The following is a 22,900-nucleotide window of genomic DNA, read 5'->3' on the forward strand; positions in this document are numbered from 1 at the left end:
AGGTTACAAATAAAGCTCAAAGCATCTTGTTTCTCTATCCTTTGGTGGGATTTGCTCAAGAAGACCTGATCTTTAGTCTTAGGCAAACACATCATGAGACAGACTGGGAGAGGTGACTGAGGAATATAGCCCAGAGGAGCTGGATAGGTCACTGCGGATGCTGCTTTACTTGCATCTCCACAGTCCCTCGTAGCATTTTTCTTCTTGGTTGCCCTTTCTCCTCATCAAGTCCTTTCTTATCTCTTCCTTCTTCATATCTACCTCTAGGCTTCCTTCAAGTCCCCAGCTAAAATCTTACCTTCTCCAGGAAACCTTATCCAATCCCCCTTAATTCTGCTGCCTTTCCTCTGTGAACTATTTCCAGTTTATCTTGTGTGCATCTTGTTTGAATATAATTATTTGCATGTCTTCTCTATCAGAGTGGGAACTCCTTCAGATAAGGGACTGTCTTTTGCTTTTCTTTGTAAACCTCCCCCCACCTCCCAACAGCACAGTGCCTGGTACATAGCGGGCACTTAATGTTTATTGACTATCTTTTTCTATTCCCTTCCAGGCCCTGAAACAAAGGCCTGAGGACCTGAGCACTGGATGTTCTACTATCTGATTACTGGAGTGGAAAGGGAGCTTTCACTGATGAATCCTAGAATTCTGTTTCTTTGAGCTGTCCCATGTTCTTGGGGGGCTGCTATCCTTTCCACTGTCCCAGTCCACAAGGGTATATGAGATACATGCAAGGTGGAAGGACATAGTCTGGCTCTGCAAAGAAACTCTTGGGATCACTTATCATGTACCAGCTATTGAGGATATTAGGAAGAATGGGAAATGGGCAAAATACTATCACCCCGAATCAGGTGGAGAGGTAAGTCAGGCTATATTGCTATCCCATAAAATGGAGGAGACAAAGGAATATTCCATGCCCAGATCTTCCTTTCTACTCTCTCATTATTGTGACTCGCTCTCAAATCAGTCCACTTTGGAATCATGCCCATTTTCATAAGACCCTGTCCCACCTTTCCACTGAAAGAATCCTGGACCAGAGAAGCTCTCACACCTCTTATATTAACTCCAGTTGTGCTATGGGGATACACAAAGCAACAGGGAGGTTCTGTGTTACAGAAGGAGGGGTGGGTTTTGGCAGGGGCTACTTTCAGGGGAGAAACTCTCCCTCATCCTCCTCCCTCTCAGTACCATCAGCCTCCAAATGGGTCAGCCCCTGCCTCAGAATCCAGGGATGTTGAGTCCAAAGACAGAACTTCAATAATATGGACACAAAACACCAAACAGAAATGGGGGAATTTCCCTACCAAGTTGGTTGGGGATGGGGCACCCCAGTTAGGGCTGCTGTTGGCTTCCCAGTCTCCAAAGTAGTAGCTATGAACAGCAGGAAGAGATATGGGTTTTCTGGGGTGACTCAGTGTTAGGAAGTGATGCCTGATTTCCCCAAGGCTGTAGAGGGACACAGGAACAGGAACTGGGAAAGTATGGATACCTGGGAGATAGAGCCCCAAGAGTGGGCAGCAGTTTCATTAAAGCAAAGTGGTAGCTGCTACCAGTACCTGTGTGAAGGGAAGGCTGGGGGCAGGAGGTTGTCCAGCATTGGGCTTTATGCCCTCAGCTATGTTCTTTGTCCATATTTCCCATGCCACGGTCAGGGAGAGAGATTTGTGCTTGATCAGAGCTCTGAAGTGGGATGTTGTCCTAGGGATCAGCTAGTCCTGGGGTCCCCTCCACAGTCCCCTTGGACACCAGGGTGCCCTGTTCTCCCTCCCCAATCCCTTCCCCATGGGTTTGGGTCCTTCAGACGTGAGTCTGCATCCTCCGCTGCAGGGGCCGGCTGGGGTCCGAGTTCTGGGAGGAGGACTGAGAGTGGTGGGAAGAAGAGGCAGAGGCTTTGCTGGCCTTATCAAACTGCACATAACCATCCTGCTTGCCGCTGCTGCTGACGCTGCTGTCACACTGCGTGTCCAGGAAGGAGCTGCTGTCGCTGAGTGAGCCTCTCTGGAACTCACGCTCACACAATTCGATGGAGGAGCTGCCCATTCCCAGCACAAACCTCTGCCCATAGTCGTAGAGGCGACTCTGGCCGCTCAGGGTGCTGTAGATGTTGGTGAAGGACATGCCTGTGGGGACTCGTTGTTTTCCAGCAGGGCGAAGGTCGGGCTGGCAGCTGGAGAGTGAGATGGTGGGAGTGGAGTGGTGCTCCTTGAAGGTGTTGACACTGTAGTAGCCATTGGTGGGGTCCTGGATGGTGAAGAAAAAGAGAGGGTTAGGTGGGGCTTTCAAGGGGCTTCTGGAGAGATGGAGATACTATGAGGAGGAGATGGACTAGAGGGGACTCTGGAGTCTAGGGCATCAAGGACATGGCTGCTTTGTGAGTGGCATGTGTTTAAATGAACTGAATTATATGGGTGATAGCTGAACACTAGAAAATAAGGCCATCCCTGGAAATTGCCACAAAGAGCCCTGGCTCTTTAAGCTGTTTTAGTGTGCGTGGGGGTGTGGTGGTGTCCATTTGAATGGGCGCCTCCTCTGGTGGCCTTCTACTCTTTCTTGCCCACTAGTCATTTGGGTTTCCTTGGGTTCTCCCTGGATGCTTATGGGGTTGCATCAGCTGAATGCTGGAAGTTGCAGTAGATCTGTAATCTTACTTGTCTTCCATCTCTGTCAATTCCCACAGCAAGCCTTCAGGACCTTTGCTCCTTACCTTTAGGTTCTGAAATTCCTTCTCCTCCTCCTTGAGGACCTCCAGCTGCTTCAGAACTGAGTCCTGCTGGAATTCCCCTCGATCCATCTGCAATGCAAAGGAGGCTTTTCAGTGGAAGAGAGATGAGTCAACACTTCCATTTTTTCTCAGAGGGTAAGTAGAGGCATCAGAGAGTTAAAGATGGTGCTTTTCCCAGATTGGGAGAAGCTAGGATGAAATCTCAAACTATAATTTTTGCTTCCCAGTCCTATGCCAAGAGAATAAACAGAGGGAAATGGGGCTCTTAGGATTCTACTTGCCTTGGTCTGGGCCTTGGGGTTTATCCTTTAAAGACTCTATTTTCCAATTACAAGGGAAACAAATATTGACTATGAATCAGAGCTCATACCAGACTAGCCCATTTTCCAGTGCCATGCAATGAAGGGAGAAATGAAGAGTTGGAATGGCACCATTTCCCCTGCCCCAGTGAGTAAGCAGCAAGCTTCATCCAAAGCAATGCCATAGATAAATGAAAATGGGCGTTATCAGCTAGAAGATGGAAAATAATGAGATACGAGGCTAAGGAGAAACTTGTGCACATGGCATTAATACTAGATGCTTCATATGTTTTTGTTAAGTGAGCTGATAACCACCATGACACATATCCTCATAACATATCATTTCCTGTTTCTTACATTTCTCACTTATGATGTTTGTCCAAGGTCCCTGCCTATGCCATGAGCACGGCCTCTTTCCTGCTCCCCGCCCCTCTCTCTAACTGCCTGGTATCTTCTTAAAGTCTTAGGGAGAGGCAGTGCCATTTCTCCTGCCCCATCCCAGGCTCCCTCCACTGGATTCTTTAACCGCACCCTTTCCTCTTCTAGAATGACTCGAGTTCTTATTTGTTCTGGGATCCTTCCTGCTCCCCCACCCATAGATGGTCCTCCAAGGCCAAGGTCCTTGGCCATGTCACCACATGGGGATGGGAGTGGAGAGTGAAAGACACAAGGGAATTGGTTTGGACCTCCTTTCTGTCAGATCTATTTCCATTGCCCTTTCTAGGGAATATAGTGGTGACTGCCTGAGGGTTTGGAGCTCAGGTGGGAGGCTGCCAGGTTAGGAAGCTGGCCTCCTTCTCATCCCTAAGGACATGAAGGAATGGCCCTCATGGAAGGAGCCATCTGTGGGTGTCCCAGCACTTATTCAGGGAACCATTACCATTACTAAAATTATTAAAAATTAACATTAAACATTATTAAACACTGAAGTCTTGGCTTCTCTTCTCCTCACCCCATGATCTTTCACAGAGGTCTGTGAAAGAAATACTTTTGTGGTGACAGAGAGAAGAGGGGAGGATGTGGAAGGGACCTTGGGCTGAGCCCTTGACCTGCTGCTTTATCTGGTTTTGTGGTGATTAACCCTGACTGGCAAGGGGGACAGGGGAGATGTGTTCTCTCCTTATTGAATCAAGCTGATGTCTCGAACTTCAGTGGGGGTAGTCAGGGCAGGTGAGGATGAACATGAGGCAAGAGACAGCATTTTTACCATCAGCTGCTTGATGGTGGGATGCTCCTCAGAATCTCTCCCTGCAGCAGGCTCCTTGTGGACAATCTCCACTCTGATGTCATTCTTTGCCGACACAACACCTTTCAGATCTGAGTAAAAAGTGGGAAAAGACAGATGATAAAACTACTCCTGCCCTGCCCTCACTCCTCAATAGCCATTCTTGTCATTTACCTTTGTTCTTGGTATCTTTCTTTCCCTATTGCCAATGGCCCCAAGTGGGGGACCCTGATCTTTTAGAGCCAAGCCCCCTCTGTCCCACTGCTCTTCAATCTTCAGTTTAAGAGACCTCATGACTAATAAAGCCTTGATTTGAAAATGTAGACCTGTTGTTTGTGGATATCTGTGTCCTGGGCATTTGAGCTATATGGTGACCAGAGCTCTATTGATTCCTAAGATATTACTCCAAGAATACAGAGCATATTTCAGGGTCCTCCAGCTTTAGTACTGTATAAGATTCTTCTTCATCACTCTTGTTATTCTCATTTATAGGGACAATTTCAGTTGTTGCTAGGGCATTTGGCATTACTTCAGATTCTGTTATTTCTTTTGCATTTTCTTCAGGATGTTTCTCTAGATCTTCTATCTTGCTATCAATATTATGGGTATAATGTTATTTTGCATGCAAGGCATGATACCACTGATCTTTTTCTGAAACTTTGATGGATGTAGGAGTAGTTAAAACCACCTCCAAAGGGCCATTCCATCTTGGTTCAGTAGATGTTTTTCTAACAAAATTCTTCACATACACTTTATCTCCAGGCTTGATATTGTGTAATGAGAAGTCCAGTGGTACTCTTTGGGCTAACAATTCGAATTTCCTTAATTCTTCCAACCTATTTTGTATTTCTACTAGATAGGTGTAAAGTTGGCATTCTCCTTTTAACATGGATATGTAAGATGGTTTTGCTGTTCTTCCATGCCACAACGGTTGACCATATAGACTTTCAAACTGGGAGATGTGCAAGTCTCCTCTAGGCCTAGCTCTAAGATGAAATAAAGCTAAAGGAAGAACCTCTCTCCACTTTAGATGAGTTTGTGCACAGAGTTTTCCTATAGTTCTTTTCAATTCTTTATTCATATTTTCGACTTGCCCTGAACTCTGAGGTCTATATACATCATGTAGTCTACTTTTTATTCCTAAGTTCTTGTACACTTCTTGCAAAATCTGTGAAGTGAAATGCGACCCCCTGTCCAAGTCTATAACATCAGGAATTCCATATCTAGGAATTATTTCCTTCAGTAGTGTTTTTACTACTGAGGCTGTGTTGCTACTTTTAGCCAGATATGCCTCTAGCCATCTAATTAGACAATCCACTATTATCAACACATATTTAAATCCCTTGTCATTGGGCATGTTAATGTAGTCAATCTGCAAATATCAGAATGCTGTGTAACTTAAAGGTCTGACTCCCAATGCCTTGTTCTTAAAGTGACCTTGATTGAACTTCCTACATATGTCACATGCCTGATAAACTCTAATAGCATATGTAGATATCCCCGGAATTGTCCAAAACCTCCCTACCCATCAAGCATGGATTGTATTTCGTAATGACTTTTGGAGTGAACCACATTGCACAGATGTTGATACAGTTTTTTAGGAAGTATGGGCTTACCTCCTTCAGCTAGCCATATACCTTTCACTAATTTGGCTCCTAGATGTTTTTTTCATGACTGAATCTCTTCCCTGTGGTATGCTTTGGTAAGATCATTCTTTTCCACCAGAGAAAGGTTCAGAACATGGTAGGGATCAAATCTTGCTGCATATCTTGTTATTATATCTGCCTTTTGGTTTCCCAGGTATCCCTGGGGATATTGTCCTTGCCAGAGGTATATGCTTTGCAATGAATGATAACTACTTCCCTTGATAAATCCACAGCTGCTATGAGATGGGATATAAGATCTTTATATGTGAATTTGTTTACCAGCTGTTGTCATAAAACCTCTGTTCTGCCATGTAAATGCATTGGCATGCACCACTGGGAAACTGTAAGCAGAATCCGTGAACAGGTTCACTCTTTTGCCTTTTGTGTGAAGCAAAGCCATGGGTGCGCTGACATGACTAGGTAGTGAAGTATGTCCTATCGTTAGTCACTATTGCTGCACCAGTGACCCTTTGTCTTCATTATTCTTCAACCCTTTATACCTAAATAAATAGATATCTTGAGTTAAATAGAGACTTCAGTCAGATTCAATGTCTTAGCGGAACTTCAAAGAACATCATTTAAAGAAAGGAGGGCTAAGGGGAAGTTTACTTACTCTTTTAGTCCAGTCAGAACTGACTCTATTTGTTAATAACCCAACTTGGGGGAAGGGGAGAAAGGAAGTGTTACTTTATATTTATCCCCCAAGTAGCTGGAACTTTGGTTCCTTCTTCAATTTCCCCACTAATACAATTTTGGCGCCCTAGTGTAAATACAGAATCCATCCCAGCCAACTGAAAGGGGGGATGACAGTTGGAACCCCCAAACAAGGGTAACCATTTAGAGGGGTTCAAGGAAAGAGGAGTTTATAAAAGAGAAACAAGATGTGGCATATACTTTTGTGGGCTTCTATACTCATGGTATTATGGATTTACTGGACATACTATATTATTTACAACACTGTGACATCAGTTATGATGGACACGATGGAATTCATTACTAATTTTATGTTTTTTATAATGATGATACCATTTACTAAATCAATTGTATGGAGGGAAGTGACCCAAGTGTATGTGATCCTTATGGCTACCATCAAATCCTATCTTATGTGAAATCTTTTCTAAATATGATGTTACCAAGAAAACCAGCACAAATCCTAATTTTAGACAACAAACTTGAGTATCACGTGAAAAGGATTTGCAACGACTACTTGGCAAACAAAGATAAGGACAATGTTAATGAGATGGGGACAGCTGATACAAATAAGGATACATTTGAGGATAAAGTAAAACCAGGCAACGAAAAAGACAAAACCAATGACACAACAGTTGTAGACAATGTTTCTAGCAGTACTAAGGAAGGTAGCAAACTAGACAACACAACAACAGAGGTCACAGGGGCTCACAAAATCATGCCACTCTGTGATGTGGTATGGCTCACCGACGGGTTTTGTGTTTTGCACACGAAGGTACACAAGTCTTTTACCAGCCAAGATGTGGAGTTGCTGAAGAAAAGGTTTCCAAAATTTTACTTTGAGCCTTACAAATGTGTAAAGGAGCTGAAAAGGGCGTTCAAAGTTAATGAACCCAATTTTGAAGATATTGAACTTATAATGGGAGAAGTTTTTAGCCACCATAAACAGAGACAATTTGTGGAAAAGACCAGACAGGATGAGAGCTTGAAAGGCTGACCTAGGGCACATGAATGTGAGGATTTTGATTTTGCAGGCCTGGCTAATTTCACATATCTCAAAAGGAGCAGGGAAGACCTCCTACAAGTGATTAGATCATTTTGTGATAGACCAAACACTTGGAGCAAGTTTGACAGGATAGTCCAAGATAAAAATGAATACCCTGCTAGTTATATTGACAGACTAATGATAATGGGTCATGTAAGATTATTTGTTATGCATGTTAATTTCACATATATAGGGCAATGCATTCACATATACATTAAAATTATAACATGAAGAGGATTCACAGATGGAGTAAGTATACAGCAACAGTACATGAATTAGCACATATACATTTATTCACACTGATTTTTGGTTGCATCGTACATAAGATCAACCTATTTGAGCTTCTGCAGGACTCATGCAGGCAAGAAGATACAAAGATTCTAGTCTACATGACCTCTGGTCAGGACTCGTGTAAAAATGTATCATAGTTGTATATATGTAAAGTTGTATAGGAAGACAATGTACATTTGTATGATATTAATGAATTAACTTACTAACATAGCTTAAGAATACTAATATATTAATCATTAACACACAGGGAAAGATTAGTTTAGGGAAGTTTGGAACTAGAGATAGATTAGGGACAGGAGAATACTATATCTTATGATATAATTTTAAAAGATATATAGTTAACTTAGGAGTTAAGAGTTGATAGTACAATTGTTATGGTTCATTGTGATAGGAAGAGTTAGTTTGTTACAGAAAAAATGTTATAATTGTGAATTTGTTGCTATGTTTAAAATACTTCTGTATTTGAATTAATTTTCCTACCCTCCCACTTTCCTTCAACCCTAATCTCAGCATAGAATTTAGAGAGATTAGGATATTGAGAATAGATTAGGATTTGTTATTTTGGGTGGTGGTGGAATATTTAGGATAGTATATTTCATAAGACAGACAGAATATAGGGTTAATCAATAATGTAAGTACTGAACTTTAGTACAAAGTCTGGTTGACTTTGTACAAAAAAGAAAAGGGGGATTTGTATAAGAGGGGAAGACTAGAAGCAATGGAAAGATTGAATTTTGAAGGGCTATCTCAGGAGAAGAGGAAATGGAACCCTAGATGACTTTGGGGGATGGTATGGAACTTTTCAGCCAAGCTCAGGAGGGGACAGTTGGAAACTAGAAAAGGTTCTTTGCTCCTGGAGCTAAGGGGAGAAGGAACTGATCCTTTGTTGTGAAGATACCAATTTTCTCAAACCTTTTGCCTGAGCCATAGGAGATCTTATTTTTCAACTGGTGACACTTTTAGGATAAAGACTTTTGTCCCTTAGGGGAACCTCAGAATTTATTCTGAAGAAAGACCCTGGGTCAAACCCCCTAGATCTGTATAGGAAATAGCTAGGGACTTCCCTTTCCCTTTGTCCTCATTACCCTTCAACACTTTATACCTAAATAAATAGACATCTTGATTTTAATAGAGACTTCAATCAGATTCAATGGATTAGGAGGGGAACTTCAAAGAACATCATTTCTAGAAGGAGGGCTGAGGGGAAATCTAATTTACCCTTTTAGTCTAGTCAGAACTGACTCCATTTGTTAGTAGCCCAACTTGGGGGAAGGGGAGGAAGGAAGTGTTACTGTATATTTATTCCCCAAGTAGCTGGAACTTTGGTTCCTTCTTCAATTTCCCCACTAATACAGTACCTATGAAGGGAATTATAATAATAGCTAGAACTCACCTAGCATTTTACGACTTGCAAAGCACCTTACAAATATTATAGGAGATGAGTTCTATTATTCTTCCCATTTTTCAGTTGAGTCAATTGAGGTTAAATGACTTGCCCAGGGCCACATAGCTAGTAAGAGCATTCTATTGCCTGGTACATAGTCGGTGCTTATTAAATGCTTATTGGCCAAGTTCAGAGTTCTCTGTCTAGCTGCCTCTAGATATCTCATGGGTTTCCTAGTTCTAGAGGCTTAGTGTTGGGTAACTTAACCTATCTGTTCATTTCTACCATCCCAGGAAATGTTCTTTGGGCGAGGATCAGCTTCAACTTTCTTGTTTCCTACCTATGGCAGCTGACTCACTCTTGTCCTCGTTGTTATTTTCCTTCTCATGGTGACTGTAGTCCTCAGGACTGTAGTCACTCCAATCATTAAACCTGATCACTTTTCCTCATGTACCATGTCATGAAAGGACCCTACCTTTGTTGTTAATGGCCATTGTACGATGCTATTACTGGATGTTGAAAACGATGGCTTTGCTATAAAACTGTGAGTCCAGCAGAGGGTGGAGCTGGCAGCTGGGCTAGGACAGGTGTGAAATGCTAATTGGACTCAGCTGGTATTAAGTCAGCAGCTCTGCAAATGGCCTGAGAGGGAGAAGAAAGCTAGTAGCTAGGGGGGAATTGGTGGACAGACAACAACTGGCCAGAGATTTGAAGTCAGAAATGAAGGGAGCCAGTTTTAGGTGTTGGCCTGGGGCAGCTGTGCCTGGGACCATTGACCATATGAAGAGATTAGGCCTAGACTTACCAGTGTAAAGTCCAAATCCAAGATGCCGCCTGCTCTGCAGATTGGGGAATATGATCAAGGCACAACTGAGAGTGGCATCAGATGCATAGAGTTGGTCACATTAGTCATCAAGGAAATTGAGTGAGCCATAAAGGACTAGGTTCTAGATAAGATAAATGTTAACTCCCTTAAGGTATTATCTTTTCCCATTAGAATGTCATTTTTATTTTGAGGGCAGGCACTGTCTAGATCTAACTTTTTGTCAGCTAAACAATTATTTATTTCAAAGAGGACTGTTGACATCAGGGGGTGAAATCTTGACTTGTGAATGAATTGGGTTTAAGTGGAGTTCCACAAATTTGTCAACCTCATTTTCTCTTCCAGAGACAAAAAAAGGGTTTTCCAACCTCTGATCTTTGGCAAATTTTTTAGCAATCTTACCTTTAAGAGGCAGCTAGGTATCCCAGTAGAAAGAATGCTGAGCCTGGAGTCCTTAGATATTTATTGGCCATATCATTTAAACCTCTATTTGCCTCAGTTTCCTCAACTGTAAGATGGGAATAATAGTGTCTTGTAGCACTCAGCCAAGTGCCTCTACATAGTAGATGCTATAATTTCCCCTTACTTAAAAAAATCCTTACCTTCTTTCTTAGAATCAATACTACTGTATATTGGTTCTAAGGTAGAAGAATGGTAAGGGCTAGGCAATGGGGGTTAAGTGACTTGAACAGGGTCACATAGCTAGGAAGTATCTGAAGTCAGATTTGAAACAGAACCTCTAGTCTCTAGGTCTGGATCTCAATCCACTGAGCCACCTAGCTGCCCCTCTCCTCTTGCTTCTTAAAACCTATAAATAGAACTTGGCTTGAGCTTGGAGGAATTCCTACTCAACTGGGCTGAGCAGACAGAGGTAGAAAATTTAGATTATTTTATTGATTAGAGGCACAGTTTGGATTGGGAAATACTGCCTTTGAGGTCAGGTGGGGCCTAGTGGGACAGAGGGAGAAGCCACGAACCCAATAGTTCTGTGATGGCTTAGAGCCATTAGAAGGAGAGTACAAGCAAAGTTCAGGTAGGACAGGTCTTTAGGTATAGTTTCAGGTGTTTGTGACACTCTTCAGTCTTGGTTCCTACATTCTTGCTTCCACTTTTGCCCCTCCACACTTGCCTGTAAAACCTTCATCATATCTGACCATCTCTTGCCTCCTCTCTGCCAGTCAGTGCATGTTCAAAACTGCTTGAAACTTATTCTGTAGGGAAAGTTTTCTCAGGCTATTTCCACCTGAATATGTTCACTCCATTCAAAGAATCAGGGAATAGTAGAATGGGAAGAGACTTTCTTTGTCATTTAGTCCAACCTTCTACCCAATGTAGGAATCACTTCTATAATATTCATGGTACACATCTAGTGATGAGACTGTTACTTCATTTGGCAGCCCATCTCATTTTCGAGATAGCATAAATTGCTTGAAAATTCCTTCTTTTGTTGAGCCCAGTTTGGCTTCTTTATTAGTCCTACTCATTGTTTAAAACTTCTGTTCTTTGGAGACGGCACAGAATAATTCATTTTCCTCTTTTTAGTAGCTTAAGGGAAGATAATTATCATATATGGGTCTCTTCCCCTGTAAGACTCATGCCCCCCCCAATAAAACCTTCCCTGGCTTCTTTCCAGGCTAAAAATTCTGGGTTCCTTTAACTACTTACTCCCAACATTCTTTCTGACCACTTATATGCATATATCACCTCATAATTACAGTGTTTATAGTTGCTGGTACACATTCCTTGTATTCTTTCTTTAGAACTCTTTTAAGTGTGTGGGTCCAGTTTCACCAGTTAGGCTGGAAGCCATTCAAGGGCAAAGAGCAAATCTCTCCCGTCTTTCTGTTTTGTATCTCTGCCTAGAACTCAGAGCAGGGTTTCGTAATATAGAAGGAAATCAATAAAAAATGTTGCGATGACTGACCATATTGTGACCAGGGTCCCCTGTTCACTGTTCTTCCAACCACAAGATTCTACTCAAAGTTGGGTGGTCCAACTTAGGTTCTATTCTTTCCCCCCTACCCTGACCCCGAGAACATCCCACATCCCCTGCTCCTCCATACTTCTCTGGGAACGGGCACAGCAGAAGGCCACAATGGTTGCCATGAGAACAAGGAAGGCCACACCGGCTCCCACTGCTACCCCAATGATGACAGACATTGGCACGGATTCTGTGGGAGAAAAGAAAGTACCTATTATGGTGATGGTGTTGGAAGACTCAGCTCAGTCACTCCTTACAACTCCTTCCTACCACTGCCATCTTGAGTAGAGCCTTTTACAGGTTGAGGAGGGTGGGCACACTTAGACCTCTCTCTTTCCTGGGAAATGGATACTGGGTAAGGCAGAGTCCCACCTACATCAGACTAATCTAGGCCCACTGGCTGGTGGGGTACCAGGGGAAGGAAGGAGTATGAAGGTGACAGGAGGAACTGAAGAGGGGATCAGGACTTGTGGGAGAGGACTAGCAGGTGCAAACATTGTAGGGTAGAGGGCACACGTGCTGAAGGAAGTGGAGGCAAAGGGACAGAAATTAGTCACTGGGAGAAGAGTTCTGAAAGGCAGAGGGTGAAGAATGATGGGGACAAGGGAGGATGCCTTTGGATAGTGAATGGAGAACAAATAAGATGCTAAAAGAATCCTCTAGTCAGAACCCTGGACAGGAGAGAACCATTGGCTCAGTTTTTGTTTTTGTCTTGGGAAAGACAAAATAGCCTCTATTAAGGTTCCAGGGGGCACAGAATGGATGGAAAAATGCATGCATGGGCAGCATGGTTCAGTGGGAGAGCCTTTGAAAGAATATAGCTGGGCCATCTTTAATACAGGCATCCCTCCTCCAGGAGAAATGGGTAGAAGTGGATGGGGTAGGATAAGGGTTCTTATCCCTCTGATGCCTTGCTCTCTGTGTACCTTGAGCCCACATGGAGGACCAGAGAGGGGGCAGTGGAACAACTTTGGGGAAGCAAAGGGGACACTCCCGTTTATCAGTCTAGGGAGAGCCACTTCTTTCTTTCCCACCCAGCCCTGTTTTTCAATCTAAACTGGTCTTCTGAGCTCTCTGAGGCTATTCCCGCTCTCTTTTAGGTAAACAAAGCTGGCCTGTTTATCTCTGCTTTCTGCCACTGGCATTCTGATTTGACTCAAGTGAGAAGACAACCAGCCCTTTTCCTCCCTGGGGCCTTGGTTTGGGGGAGTTGTGGGGAACATAGAGTGGATCACTGATGGATTCCTTTATTTTTATTATTTTTTTTTGTGGAAGTCTTGGTTCCTAATCTCTCCAGGGCTGAAAGGTTTACTCAATCTAGGTGAACCAACAGCAAGCCAGCTCATCAGGCATCAAATCACTGACTATTAGAGTGGGGAGGGACCTTAGAGACCATCTGGGCCAATTCTATCCTCTGGTAATAAAAATTAAGTCCCAAGAAGGGAGATGATTTGTTTAGGGTCTTACAACCTGTTAGTGGCAGATCAGGGTTTCCTGATTCATAGTTCCTAATTATTTTTTTCTTAAACTCTTACCTTCTAACTTAGGATCAATACTAAGTACTGCTTCCAAGCAGTAGGCAATGGAGTTTAAGTGACTTGCCCAGGGTAGCACAGATAGGAAGTGTCTGAGATCATATTTGAACTCAGTATCTCTTGCCTCCAAGCCTGGCACCCTATCCAGTAAGCCACCTAATCCTTTCCACTATCTTGTGCTGTCTCTCAAGTCTTTCACTTAGACCGGGGGTGGGGTGGGGTGGGGAATGGCAAATAAAGATCCTGAAAGTGATTTGGTGGCTATGTCTGGCCTGACTCAAAGATCTCAGCCTTCCTCTAGCTTTTCCTCTGCAGGCCTCCATCTTGGTAGCCAATGGCCAGGAAGGTAGACTGGCCATAGGGCCATCAGATGTTATCTGCACTGACCTCCGGGATCCTTGCAAAATTTCTTTTCCAAGGGGAGATAGAGATATTAGTCACTTAAGGCCTCGAGACTTTGGTGGGGGACACGGTGTGCTGGGAATTTGCCTAGGTAGACTACTTGGATCGTCCAACCCTGCTGTCCAGAGTGCCCTTTTTTGTGGTTCCCCAGTGGATGGGTAGGGGGAAGTATAGAAGAGATAGGGAAAACCCTGCCCCAATCCTTTCCCCTACCTGGCACTAGGAGTCCCTGCAAGGAAAAGGGGGACTTAGAGGATCTGGAGGTGACTGTTAGCAGACAGATGGAAAATGAAGACGGGTAAGAGATACTCTTCTACTCTGCCAATGGAAGCTCTCTGCAGGGGTGTCAGTGAGAACATTATTATCCTATGGGTCAGGACCCAACAGCAGGAGGCAGATAAGAGTGTTTAACCTTCAACCAGACACCGCCTCTGCCTGGCTTCCAGCAGCTCTCCTGAGCTGGTGCCAATGCCCCTGGGAGGGTACACGGGGCACTTAATAGCGAGTAAGACATCTCTGAGTGCCCGTGTGGTCTAGGAGAAATCCAATCCAACAGCATTTACCAGGTGTCTCTTCTGCATAAGGCCCTGGGCTAGGCAGACACTGGAAACAGGCCTGGATTTTGGTCAGAAGAGATGGGCTTGAAAACCAGAGTAATTCAACATTGGGCAAGTCACTTCCTGAGCCTGTTTCTTTACCGAAAAAGGGACTAATGCTTATACTACCTGACTTTCAGTGTTGCAAAAATTAAATAGATCCTGCAAACATGGGCTTCTTAAACTATAAATCACTAAATGTTAGTTACCCAGTGCAAGAAGGTAAAGATAGGGTCCAAGGAGGTTCAAACTTCACATACATGGTAAGTGCAGAAGCCAGCATGTCCCCATGCCCTGCTGAGGCTGGCAGGGTATTTTTGGGGTTAAGGGAGTTGTCAGAATCAGCAGAAAGGGGCCCAGGATACCAGCACAGCCCCTGTTAGGCCAGCGGGCCAAAGGCTTCCTGTTATCTGTCAGGGCTCTGATTTCCTCTTTAGGTTTTGTACCAAGCTTCCACCGTCTATGCCTCCCTCATCTTGTTCTTGCACAGCACTAGGACAGAACCCATTCAAGCATGGGAAGTTTTGTACCAAGTTGGTGCTTGAGTGCCAGGGGAGATGGGCACTGCCCAGTGACTTAATAATAAGGTACTAAATATCAGGTAAGAGGGCACAGATACTCAACAGACATCAGAGGTGGCAAGTGGCTGCCGACTGTAAGAAGTCAGAGGCCTTCTGGGAGTCCAGTGACTGACAGCGGGCTGGGGCAAGGGGAGTGATCCCCAGGGGCACACAGGGTGCCAAAGGACTCCTAAGAAGGGAGGGAGTTACAGGGTATGGTCAGAGCAGGAGCAGGCCCTGTAGGGGGTGCAGGCAGTGGGCACCACTCAAGAGCCAGGCTTGGTCCCAAGCATGGACAGGATCAGGTTCCTGGGGTCCCTGTTCTGACCCCTGTTGGAGATTAGAAGGAGGCTCCCAGGAGAGCCTCCATTCCTGCTCCCTTGGTACAAGTTGCACAGTCCTCTCTAAAATGTAGGGGCAGTCAGTTTGGGGCCTTCAGAGGCCTCCATCTCCTCCTGGGCTTCCTCCCCACCTAGCCAACAGGGCCCTTCCCTCCCCTCCCCTGGGTAGCTCCTTTCATACCTGCTTCCAGCCCAGCTCCCGACTTCATTTCCGTACCTGTTTGGAAATAAAGCAAGTGTCCACAGCTGGGCCGGGTGAGGGGCAAGTTAGCTGGGAAGACCTGGGTGAATGCTGGAAGGGAACTCTCTTCCTAATAACTCTGAGACCACCCAACAGGTTCAGCCCTGCAGAGTCAAACTTAGAATTTATTCAGTCAGAGTCAGAGACAGCAAAGGGGAACAGGGTGGGTGGGGGGTGAGAAAAGCAACATGGGCTGGGACACTGGGTCAAAGGCTAAGGAGGGGAGAGAAGCAAGGACCGAACATTGAGGGGACACGCAGGAAGAGGCTAAGGGCTTTGGGATGACATGTGGATGATGCCATGCAAATCATGTGCCAATAATCATGTAAACTAGAACTACCATTAGGAGGATGGATGCCAGGAGACAAGCATGATGGCACTGAGTGTCAGAGGAACCTATCTCAGGCTCCTCATCAGTTAGGGTCTGAGTTGGGCAGTATGGTGGAAATGGTCAGGACTGAGGGGCATCATCTAATCTCGACTACTCTGCCTTCTGTACCCAATATCATTCTTCCAAAGTAGCCAAGGCCAGCTCATTCATTCAAGCTTGGACCATCTATAGGGCAGGAAAGGAGAATCCTGAACTTTTTTGAGTGGGAGAGAACAATTATAGCTTGAAACTCTGGAAGGGGTCAAATAACCTCTCTGGCCTCTCCTCTAAGTGATTAGCTGGGACTGGTTGGCAGAAATGGTGTCCAATTGATCTCTGGGCATCTTGCTTCCTGCCCTCTGTTGCCTAGAAGCAGTTCTGGGCATGCAGCTTTTTTTTCCCCGAGTGCCCATCTCTGGTCACATCCCTAACTGGCATCTGGAAGAACCCATTCACTCTGAAGTTTGGCTTCAGCTCTTAGTCAGGATTTACAGAGACCCTGGCACTACCTGGGCATCTCAGAGATAGCAGACCCCTAATGTGGAGGTATTTCCTGTCCCTGTATCACTGGAGAGCTGACCGCAGCTGCCTCTGTAGTCTTTCTAGTCCCAGAGCTGAGACATATGGGTCACAAATGGGGAGTGGGGACTCTTCTTCTTCTTCTTTTTTTTTTTTAAACCCTCACCTTCCATCTTGGAATCAATACTGTGTATTGGCTCCAAGGCAGAAGAGTGGTAAGGGCTAGGCAATGGGGGTTAAGTGACTTGCCCAGGGTCACACAGCTGGGAAGTGCCATAGGCCAGATTTGAACCTAAGTCCTCCCGTCTCTAGGACTGGCTCTCAATCCACTGAGCTACCCAGCTGCCCCTTGGAGACTCTTCTAACATTTCTTCTAGCTCAGCTGCCCTATACCCATCCATCCAGCACAACCCCTTGGTTCTTCCAGCTAGCATGTCTAATTCCCTGGCAATCTTCAGATAGCCTTGAGAGAGAAGGGTTCTTCCAGCTCATTTTCCCTGGCTTGGGCATCCTCTGGGAACTCTCACTGAGTCCGACTTTCTTCTCTGTTTTTTTTCTTGAAGGCAGAACCAGTATTCCCATCATACCAATGCCCTCTCTGTCCTCTAGTGGACACTCCTAGCCCTCAAATGGCTCCCCTCCAGCACAGGACCACCCACCATGGCAATGGGGTATTTGATAGGGGACCTTTGTAAAAAAGGGAGAAGGCACAGTAGCCATCCAAGTCATTCATCGATGCTACTATTTGGATTCTGCTTGGAGGAAGTTGATTCTCAGTTCTGCAAAGTTGGTGGATAGTCGTGCCCAAGGACAGACGTGAAAATTAAGAAAAGAACTTGAGCCTGGTATCTTGCCATTCGCTTTGGCCCAAAGCCTCTACTTTTGTCAAATTATTCTACACTGTGATTTTCCCCCCTTGTCTCTCCCTAATACTGGTAGAATGTTGCCTTCGGTGTTCCAGTTTCCCAGCAGGCTTCCCTCCCCAGCCCTGATTCAGGGACCCAGATTCTCCACTCCCCCTCATCAGCTTCCTTAGGGCTCCCACCTTGCTCCTTGAGTCGTATTATCTCCGTGTCGGAGCCAAAGCTATTCCAAGCCGTGCAATTATAGATGGTCTGGAAGTCGGCCCGAACGATGTTGCTGATGGTCAGTGTGGAGATGACACCTTCTTCGGTGCTGACGGTCTCTACTGTGTAACGCCCCGAGGTCCCCGACTCTAGGACGTTCTCCTTCCAGGACCAGGCCTAGGAAGGGGGGGAGAAGATCAGGATGAGTCACAGATGCCATTTGAGGCAGGCTGTGGAGGGAGCAAGAGCCACCTAAGCTCCTTGTCTTCTCTCCCGTCTGCTTTGGGGAACCCGTCTGACTTCATCAGAAACCTCCATCTACCCAAACATGGGCACCTGCCAGCATTACACAACCCGCATGTATGGGCTCTCATCCATAGACACTCATCCTATGGATAAATGCCATCTTTCAGTGTGCACTGAATGGGAACCTATGTTTGCTTGTGTGTATAGAGGTCTCAGTACCTGGGCATGCCCATTGCTTCATAGGTCTAGAAAGGCAAGCCCTTACTTGTATAGATGGGGAAACTAAGGCCAAGAATTGTGAAGTGACTTGTTCAAGGTCACACTGATAAAAAGTGACAGTTTGAATTTGAACTCAGGTCCCCGAATTCTGAAATGATCTGAAGCCATCACACCAAATTTCCTGATTTTTTAATATATGAATTAAAAAAAACCCTTACTGGGGGCAGCTGGGTAGCTCAGTGGATTAAGAGCCAGGCCTAGAGACGGGAGGTCCTAGGTTCAAATCTGGCCTCAGTCACTTCCTAGCTGTGTGACCCTGGGCAAGTCACTTGACCCCCATTGCCTAGCCCTTACCACTCTTCTGCCTTGGAGCCAATACACAGTATTGACTCCAAGACGGAAGGTAAGGGTTTAAAAAAAAAACCAAAAAACCTTTACCTTCCATCTTGGAATCAATACTGTGTAGTGGTTCCAAGGCAGAAGAGTGGTAAGGGCTAGGCAATGGGGGTTAAGTGACTTGCCCAGGGTCACATAGCTGGGAAGTATCTGAGGGCAGATTTGAACCCAGGGTTTCCCGTCTCTAGACCTGGCTCTCAATCCACTGAGCTACTCAGCAGTCCCCAATATATGAATTTTATAATATGAATTTATATAGACCTGCACATAGAAGATATTGTGTGATGGCATGGAGATGAGTGCTTAGGGATCCTAAAGATGGAAGAATAAATAAAAGTATGTAGAGTTGTATGTGTGTATTTAGAATTTGAAGGTGTAGGAGTTTTGTCCTTCAGTGCTTGGATTCTGGTATGTGTCTGAATATGTGTGCAAGAATAGTCAGGCTATGTGCTTACCAGTATGAGCATCCGAGACCATGGAGGGTTTCAGCTAGAAAGGATTTAAGTCATCAGCTGGCCAGATGTTCTTGACCTTTCTGTGTGTGTCATGAATCCCTATGGCAGCCTATAGACCCCTTCTCAGAATATAATTTATTATTTAAAAATTTTTCGATAGTTCCATAGTTCATGTTTTCTCCCTCCTCTCATCCCTCCCCTCTCCTGGAGCTGTCAAGTAATTTCATTGGATTATACATATATTTATTACTTGAACCCATTTTCGTATTAGAATATTATTTTCAAGTACATAAAACAAAACATATAGGGTTAGAAATGAAAATTATATTGAAATAGAGTTATGAACCCCATATCTAGTCCAATCCCTTCATTGTACTCCTAAGGGAGATGAGGCACAGAGGTTAAGTGACTTGTTCATGGCTGCAAAGCTAACGAGTGCTGGATTTGACCTAGAACCTGGAGCCTAGTTATCTTTCCACAATTCCAGTGGCTCTCCCTACACGACAGTAGTTGTACTATTAGTACCTATCGATTGAAGAAGACTTTATACGAGGACAAAAGCTAGTACCTACCATTCAGTAGGGCTTTAAAGTACTTTGTAGCTACATAAAGACCAAAATCACAGCTCCAGATGCACACAAGGATTTGTCAACCCTCTGAAATAATCCTCTGGTTTCTCCCACATGCGGATATCCTTTGGTTTCGGTAGCTGTGCCAGCAATACAGTGTTTACTTTTATAAATAACACCTTCACACACCTTTCCCTCCATTTCCTGCAACTCCTGACAAAGGAACTAGGTAAACAAGGCTCCAAGGGTCCCAGCTCTGGAAGCCCAGATATTTAGTTTGCTGTAGAGATCACCTTCTCTTGGTAGAGCCTGCTAAGCTGGTCCAATGTTGGACCCTATGGCTGTTCTGCATGGACCATATTAACTAAGTTCAGAGAGGCCCAGAACCAAGAGGGGTACTCACATTTTTTATTCGTAGCAAGTCATAGAGATGAATTGTTGAGGTGCAAAAAGGGTTACAAAAAGCCTTAATATGGTGACAAAAATTTATTCTTGGAATATTCTATTTACAAATGCTTGGGGGAAGGTCCCTAACCTTAAAAAAAAGTTTGTTATAGACATGGTCTGGGGAAGCTTATCAACTCCCTTTCAAAATGATGTTTTTTATTTTATTTATTTTAAAAAACCCTTTGCTTCTGTATTAGAATTGATACTAAATATCAGTTCCATGGCAGAAGAGCAGAAAGTAAGGCTAGGCAATTAGGGTTAAGTGACTTGCCCAGGGTCACATAGGTAGGCAGAGTTGGGCCAGATTTGAATCCAGGTCTTCCTAACTCCAAGACTGGCTCTCTATTCACTGAGCCCAGTGAATATTCACTAAAAATAATAAAAAGAATAATGTTTTTAAACAATTGAAAGAAATGCCAAATTTCAGTCAGAAGTTAGTGAAAATAAAGATGTACTTCCCTCCCAAAATATGCACTCCTAAAATCTTTACAGAGTCCAGGAACTCTGGTTTAAGAACCCCTACACTGTATTCTGGGTGAAAAAGTTTTTTGGGTCATCAAACTATTGATTATAATCCCCCCTTTTTTTAATGGGAAAATGCTTTCTGAGCTGGAAAGAACTGACCAAGCCTTTCATACATTAGGTATTAAATGTCTCAATTTGTCTTAATGACAACTCTGAAATAGATAGGGCAGATTTATAGGAAAGTTGAGATACCTTAATTGACACGTCACACAGCTAGTTAGGAATAAATCTTGGACCAGATTTTCTTGATTGAATATAAGCTCCTTAAGGGTAAGGTCTATTGCATTTTTGCCTTTTAATCTACACCCAGCATTTAGCTCCTAGTTGGTGCTTCATAAATATGTGTGGATTTAATGATTCTCACTCCTGGTCCAGTCCTTTTCCCTAATTCTCCCTGCGTGTGTATGTGTTTCCATCTGGAATGGCCAGAGAGAAAGGACACTCATCAAGGAGCCAAGTTTACTCACGATTCGGTCTGGTGGAGGGGTGCTCCGGATGAAACACTTGATCTGCCCTTTCTCACCGTGCAAGGCATGCTGGGTCTGGGTGCTAGAGATGATGGGGGGTCCTGCGGGAAGACATACCAATACATGTCAGGAAAGCACCTCCAGTGTCTTACCTCTTCACTATCCCTTCCTGGGACTCTACTGACCACAAATACTCAGAATGCAACCCTTCAGGGAGATTTACATAGGGCAGCAGGAGTTGGGAAAAAGAAGGAAGAACAGTCAGGGAAGGAAGTCAATTCTGCTTATTTGGCTCTTTGGGAAGAGCCAACATTTCTCTAAAATGGTTCTGAAACTTAGTCTTATGGCACTGACAGGTTAGATCCGGGGTCACATAGCCTGGCCAGCAGGTGCCAAAATGCCAATTGAGCCCATGTCACCTGGGTTCTGAGGTCTGCTCTTTATTCACGATGGCCACTGTATTCTCACTGTTAAACCATTGCTACCTCTCTTGTGGTTCAGCCCCTTTAGCTAATGACATTCTAAAGATAGCCAGCAGAGGGAGCCCTTGCCTAACACAAACAACATCACCCTGGAAACTGTTGCTTAGAAGAGGATGGAGGAGAGCGGATGGACCCACAGATGCCCAACCACCAAGGATCCTGCCGGTTCACCTTGTCAACCAGGACTTGTGGGCGCTAGTGGGGCATTTGGGCTTCCAACTCCACCCAAATGCTCCCCTGTGAATAATCATAATATTCATCTGGTGCTTTATTTTGTTCTTGTTTACTAATATTTTATTTTTCCTCAATTACATGAAAAAACATTTTTAACCTTAACTATCTTTAAGTGTAAGCCAGACTCTCACCTTCCCTCTCTCCCATTCCCTCCCCAAGACAGCAAGCTGTCTAATATATATTTTACATGCATAATACTATAAAACATCTTTTTCCATTTTAGAACTTTTGTGAAAGAGAACTTGAACAAATAAAAGAGAAAAAATAAAGTGAAATATAGTATGTCTTGGTCTGCATCCAGACGCCATCAGTTCTTTCTCTGGAGGTATAGTGCTTTAAATTAAAAAAAATTCCCTTAAGTAACAGTTTTGTGAAGTAGTACAAGCATTATTATTTCTATTTTACAAATAAAGACACTGAGACTTAGAGGTTAAAGTGACTTGCCCTGGCACATAGCAAATAAGTGGTAGATTTAGGATTTGAACTCAAGCCTTCTGATGATTTCCTCCACATACAATATTGCTTCCAAATATTAGGAATTTATCATGGGGGCAGCTTGGTGCTCAGTGGATTGAGAGTCAGGCCCAGAGATGGGAGGTCTTGGTTTCAAATCTGGTCTCAGGCACTTCCTAGCTGTGTGACCCCAGGCAAGTCACTTAACCCCCATTATCTAGCCCTGACCACTCTTCTGCCTTAGAACCAATACACAGTATTGATTCTAAGATGGAAGGTGAGGGTTTAAAAGAAGAATCTATCATCTAAAAAATAGCCAGCATTTATATAGCATTTTAAGGTTTGCAAATATTATCTTGTTTTATCCTTACAGCAACCCTGGGGAATGGGTGTTATTATTGTCCCCATATTTACATATGAAGAAACTGAGGCCCACAGTGTTAGGTGGCTTTTCAGGGTCATACAAGTAATAAAGTATCTAAGTCCAGATTTGAACTCAGATGTTCTTGACTCCAAATCCAGTACTTTACTAACTGCGCTGCTTAGCTGCTTCAAACACAGGCAATGGAACATAATTCTGCCTTTCGCTTTATCCCACCCAACTCTAGCTCTTAAAATCACTTGAGCATTCCACCTGCTGGGTGGCTTTTGTTTCATATGTGTCTGTTCT

The 22,900-nt window shown here is 44.1% G+C and overlaps 1 protein-coding gene and 1 long non-coding RNA gene across 3 annotated transcripts in view; one reads left to right on the forward strand and one right to left on the reverse strand.

Annotated features, from left to right (window-relative positions):
- Positions 1-1,038: 1,038 nt before the first annotated feature.
- Positions 1,039-22,900, reverse strand: part of KIRREL3 (kirre like nephrin family adhesion molecule 3) — a 779,983-nt gene continuing 758,121 nt past the window's right edge. Inside the window, exons 12-18 of one of the 2 annotated variants that reach the window (XM_007495106.3) lie at positions 21,062-21,162; positions 17,716-17,914; positions 15,722-15,757; positions 12,189-12,296; positions 4,229-4,338; positions 2,705-2,791; positions 1,039-2,241 (exon numbers count right to left, since the gene is read on the reverse strand). In XM_007495106.3, the coding sequence (XP_007495168.1) occupies positions 1,798-2,241; positions 2,705-2,791; positions 4,229-4,338; positions 12,189-12,296; positions 15,722-15,757; positions 17,716-17,914; positions 21,062-21,162 (1,085 nt within the window). In that variant the 3' untranslated portion in view covers positions 1,039-1,797. The remainder of the gene's footprint in view (positions 2,242-2,704; positions 2,792-4,228; positions 4,339-12,188; positions 12,297-15,721; positions 15,758-17,715; positions 17,915-21,061; positions 21,163-22,900) is intronic. The other variant, XM_007495108.3, reaches the window with a different exon arrangement.
- Positions 2,237-22,052, forward strand: LOC130453796 (uncharacterized). Its single transcript, XR_008911352.1, has 2 exons — positions 2,237-2,857; positions 21,563-22,052. It is a non-coding gene; the product is annotated as an uncharacterized LOC130453796 (long non-coding RNA).

This window comes from Monodelphis domestica, chromosome 4, assembly GCF_027887165.1.
Source record: "Monodelphis domestica isolate mMonDom1 chromosome 4, mMonDom1.pri, whole genome shotgun sequence".
Classification (NCBI taxonomy): domain Eukaryota; kingdom Metazoa; phylum Chordata; class Mammalia; order Didelphimorphia; family Didelphidae; genus Monodelphis; species Monodelphis domestica.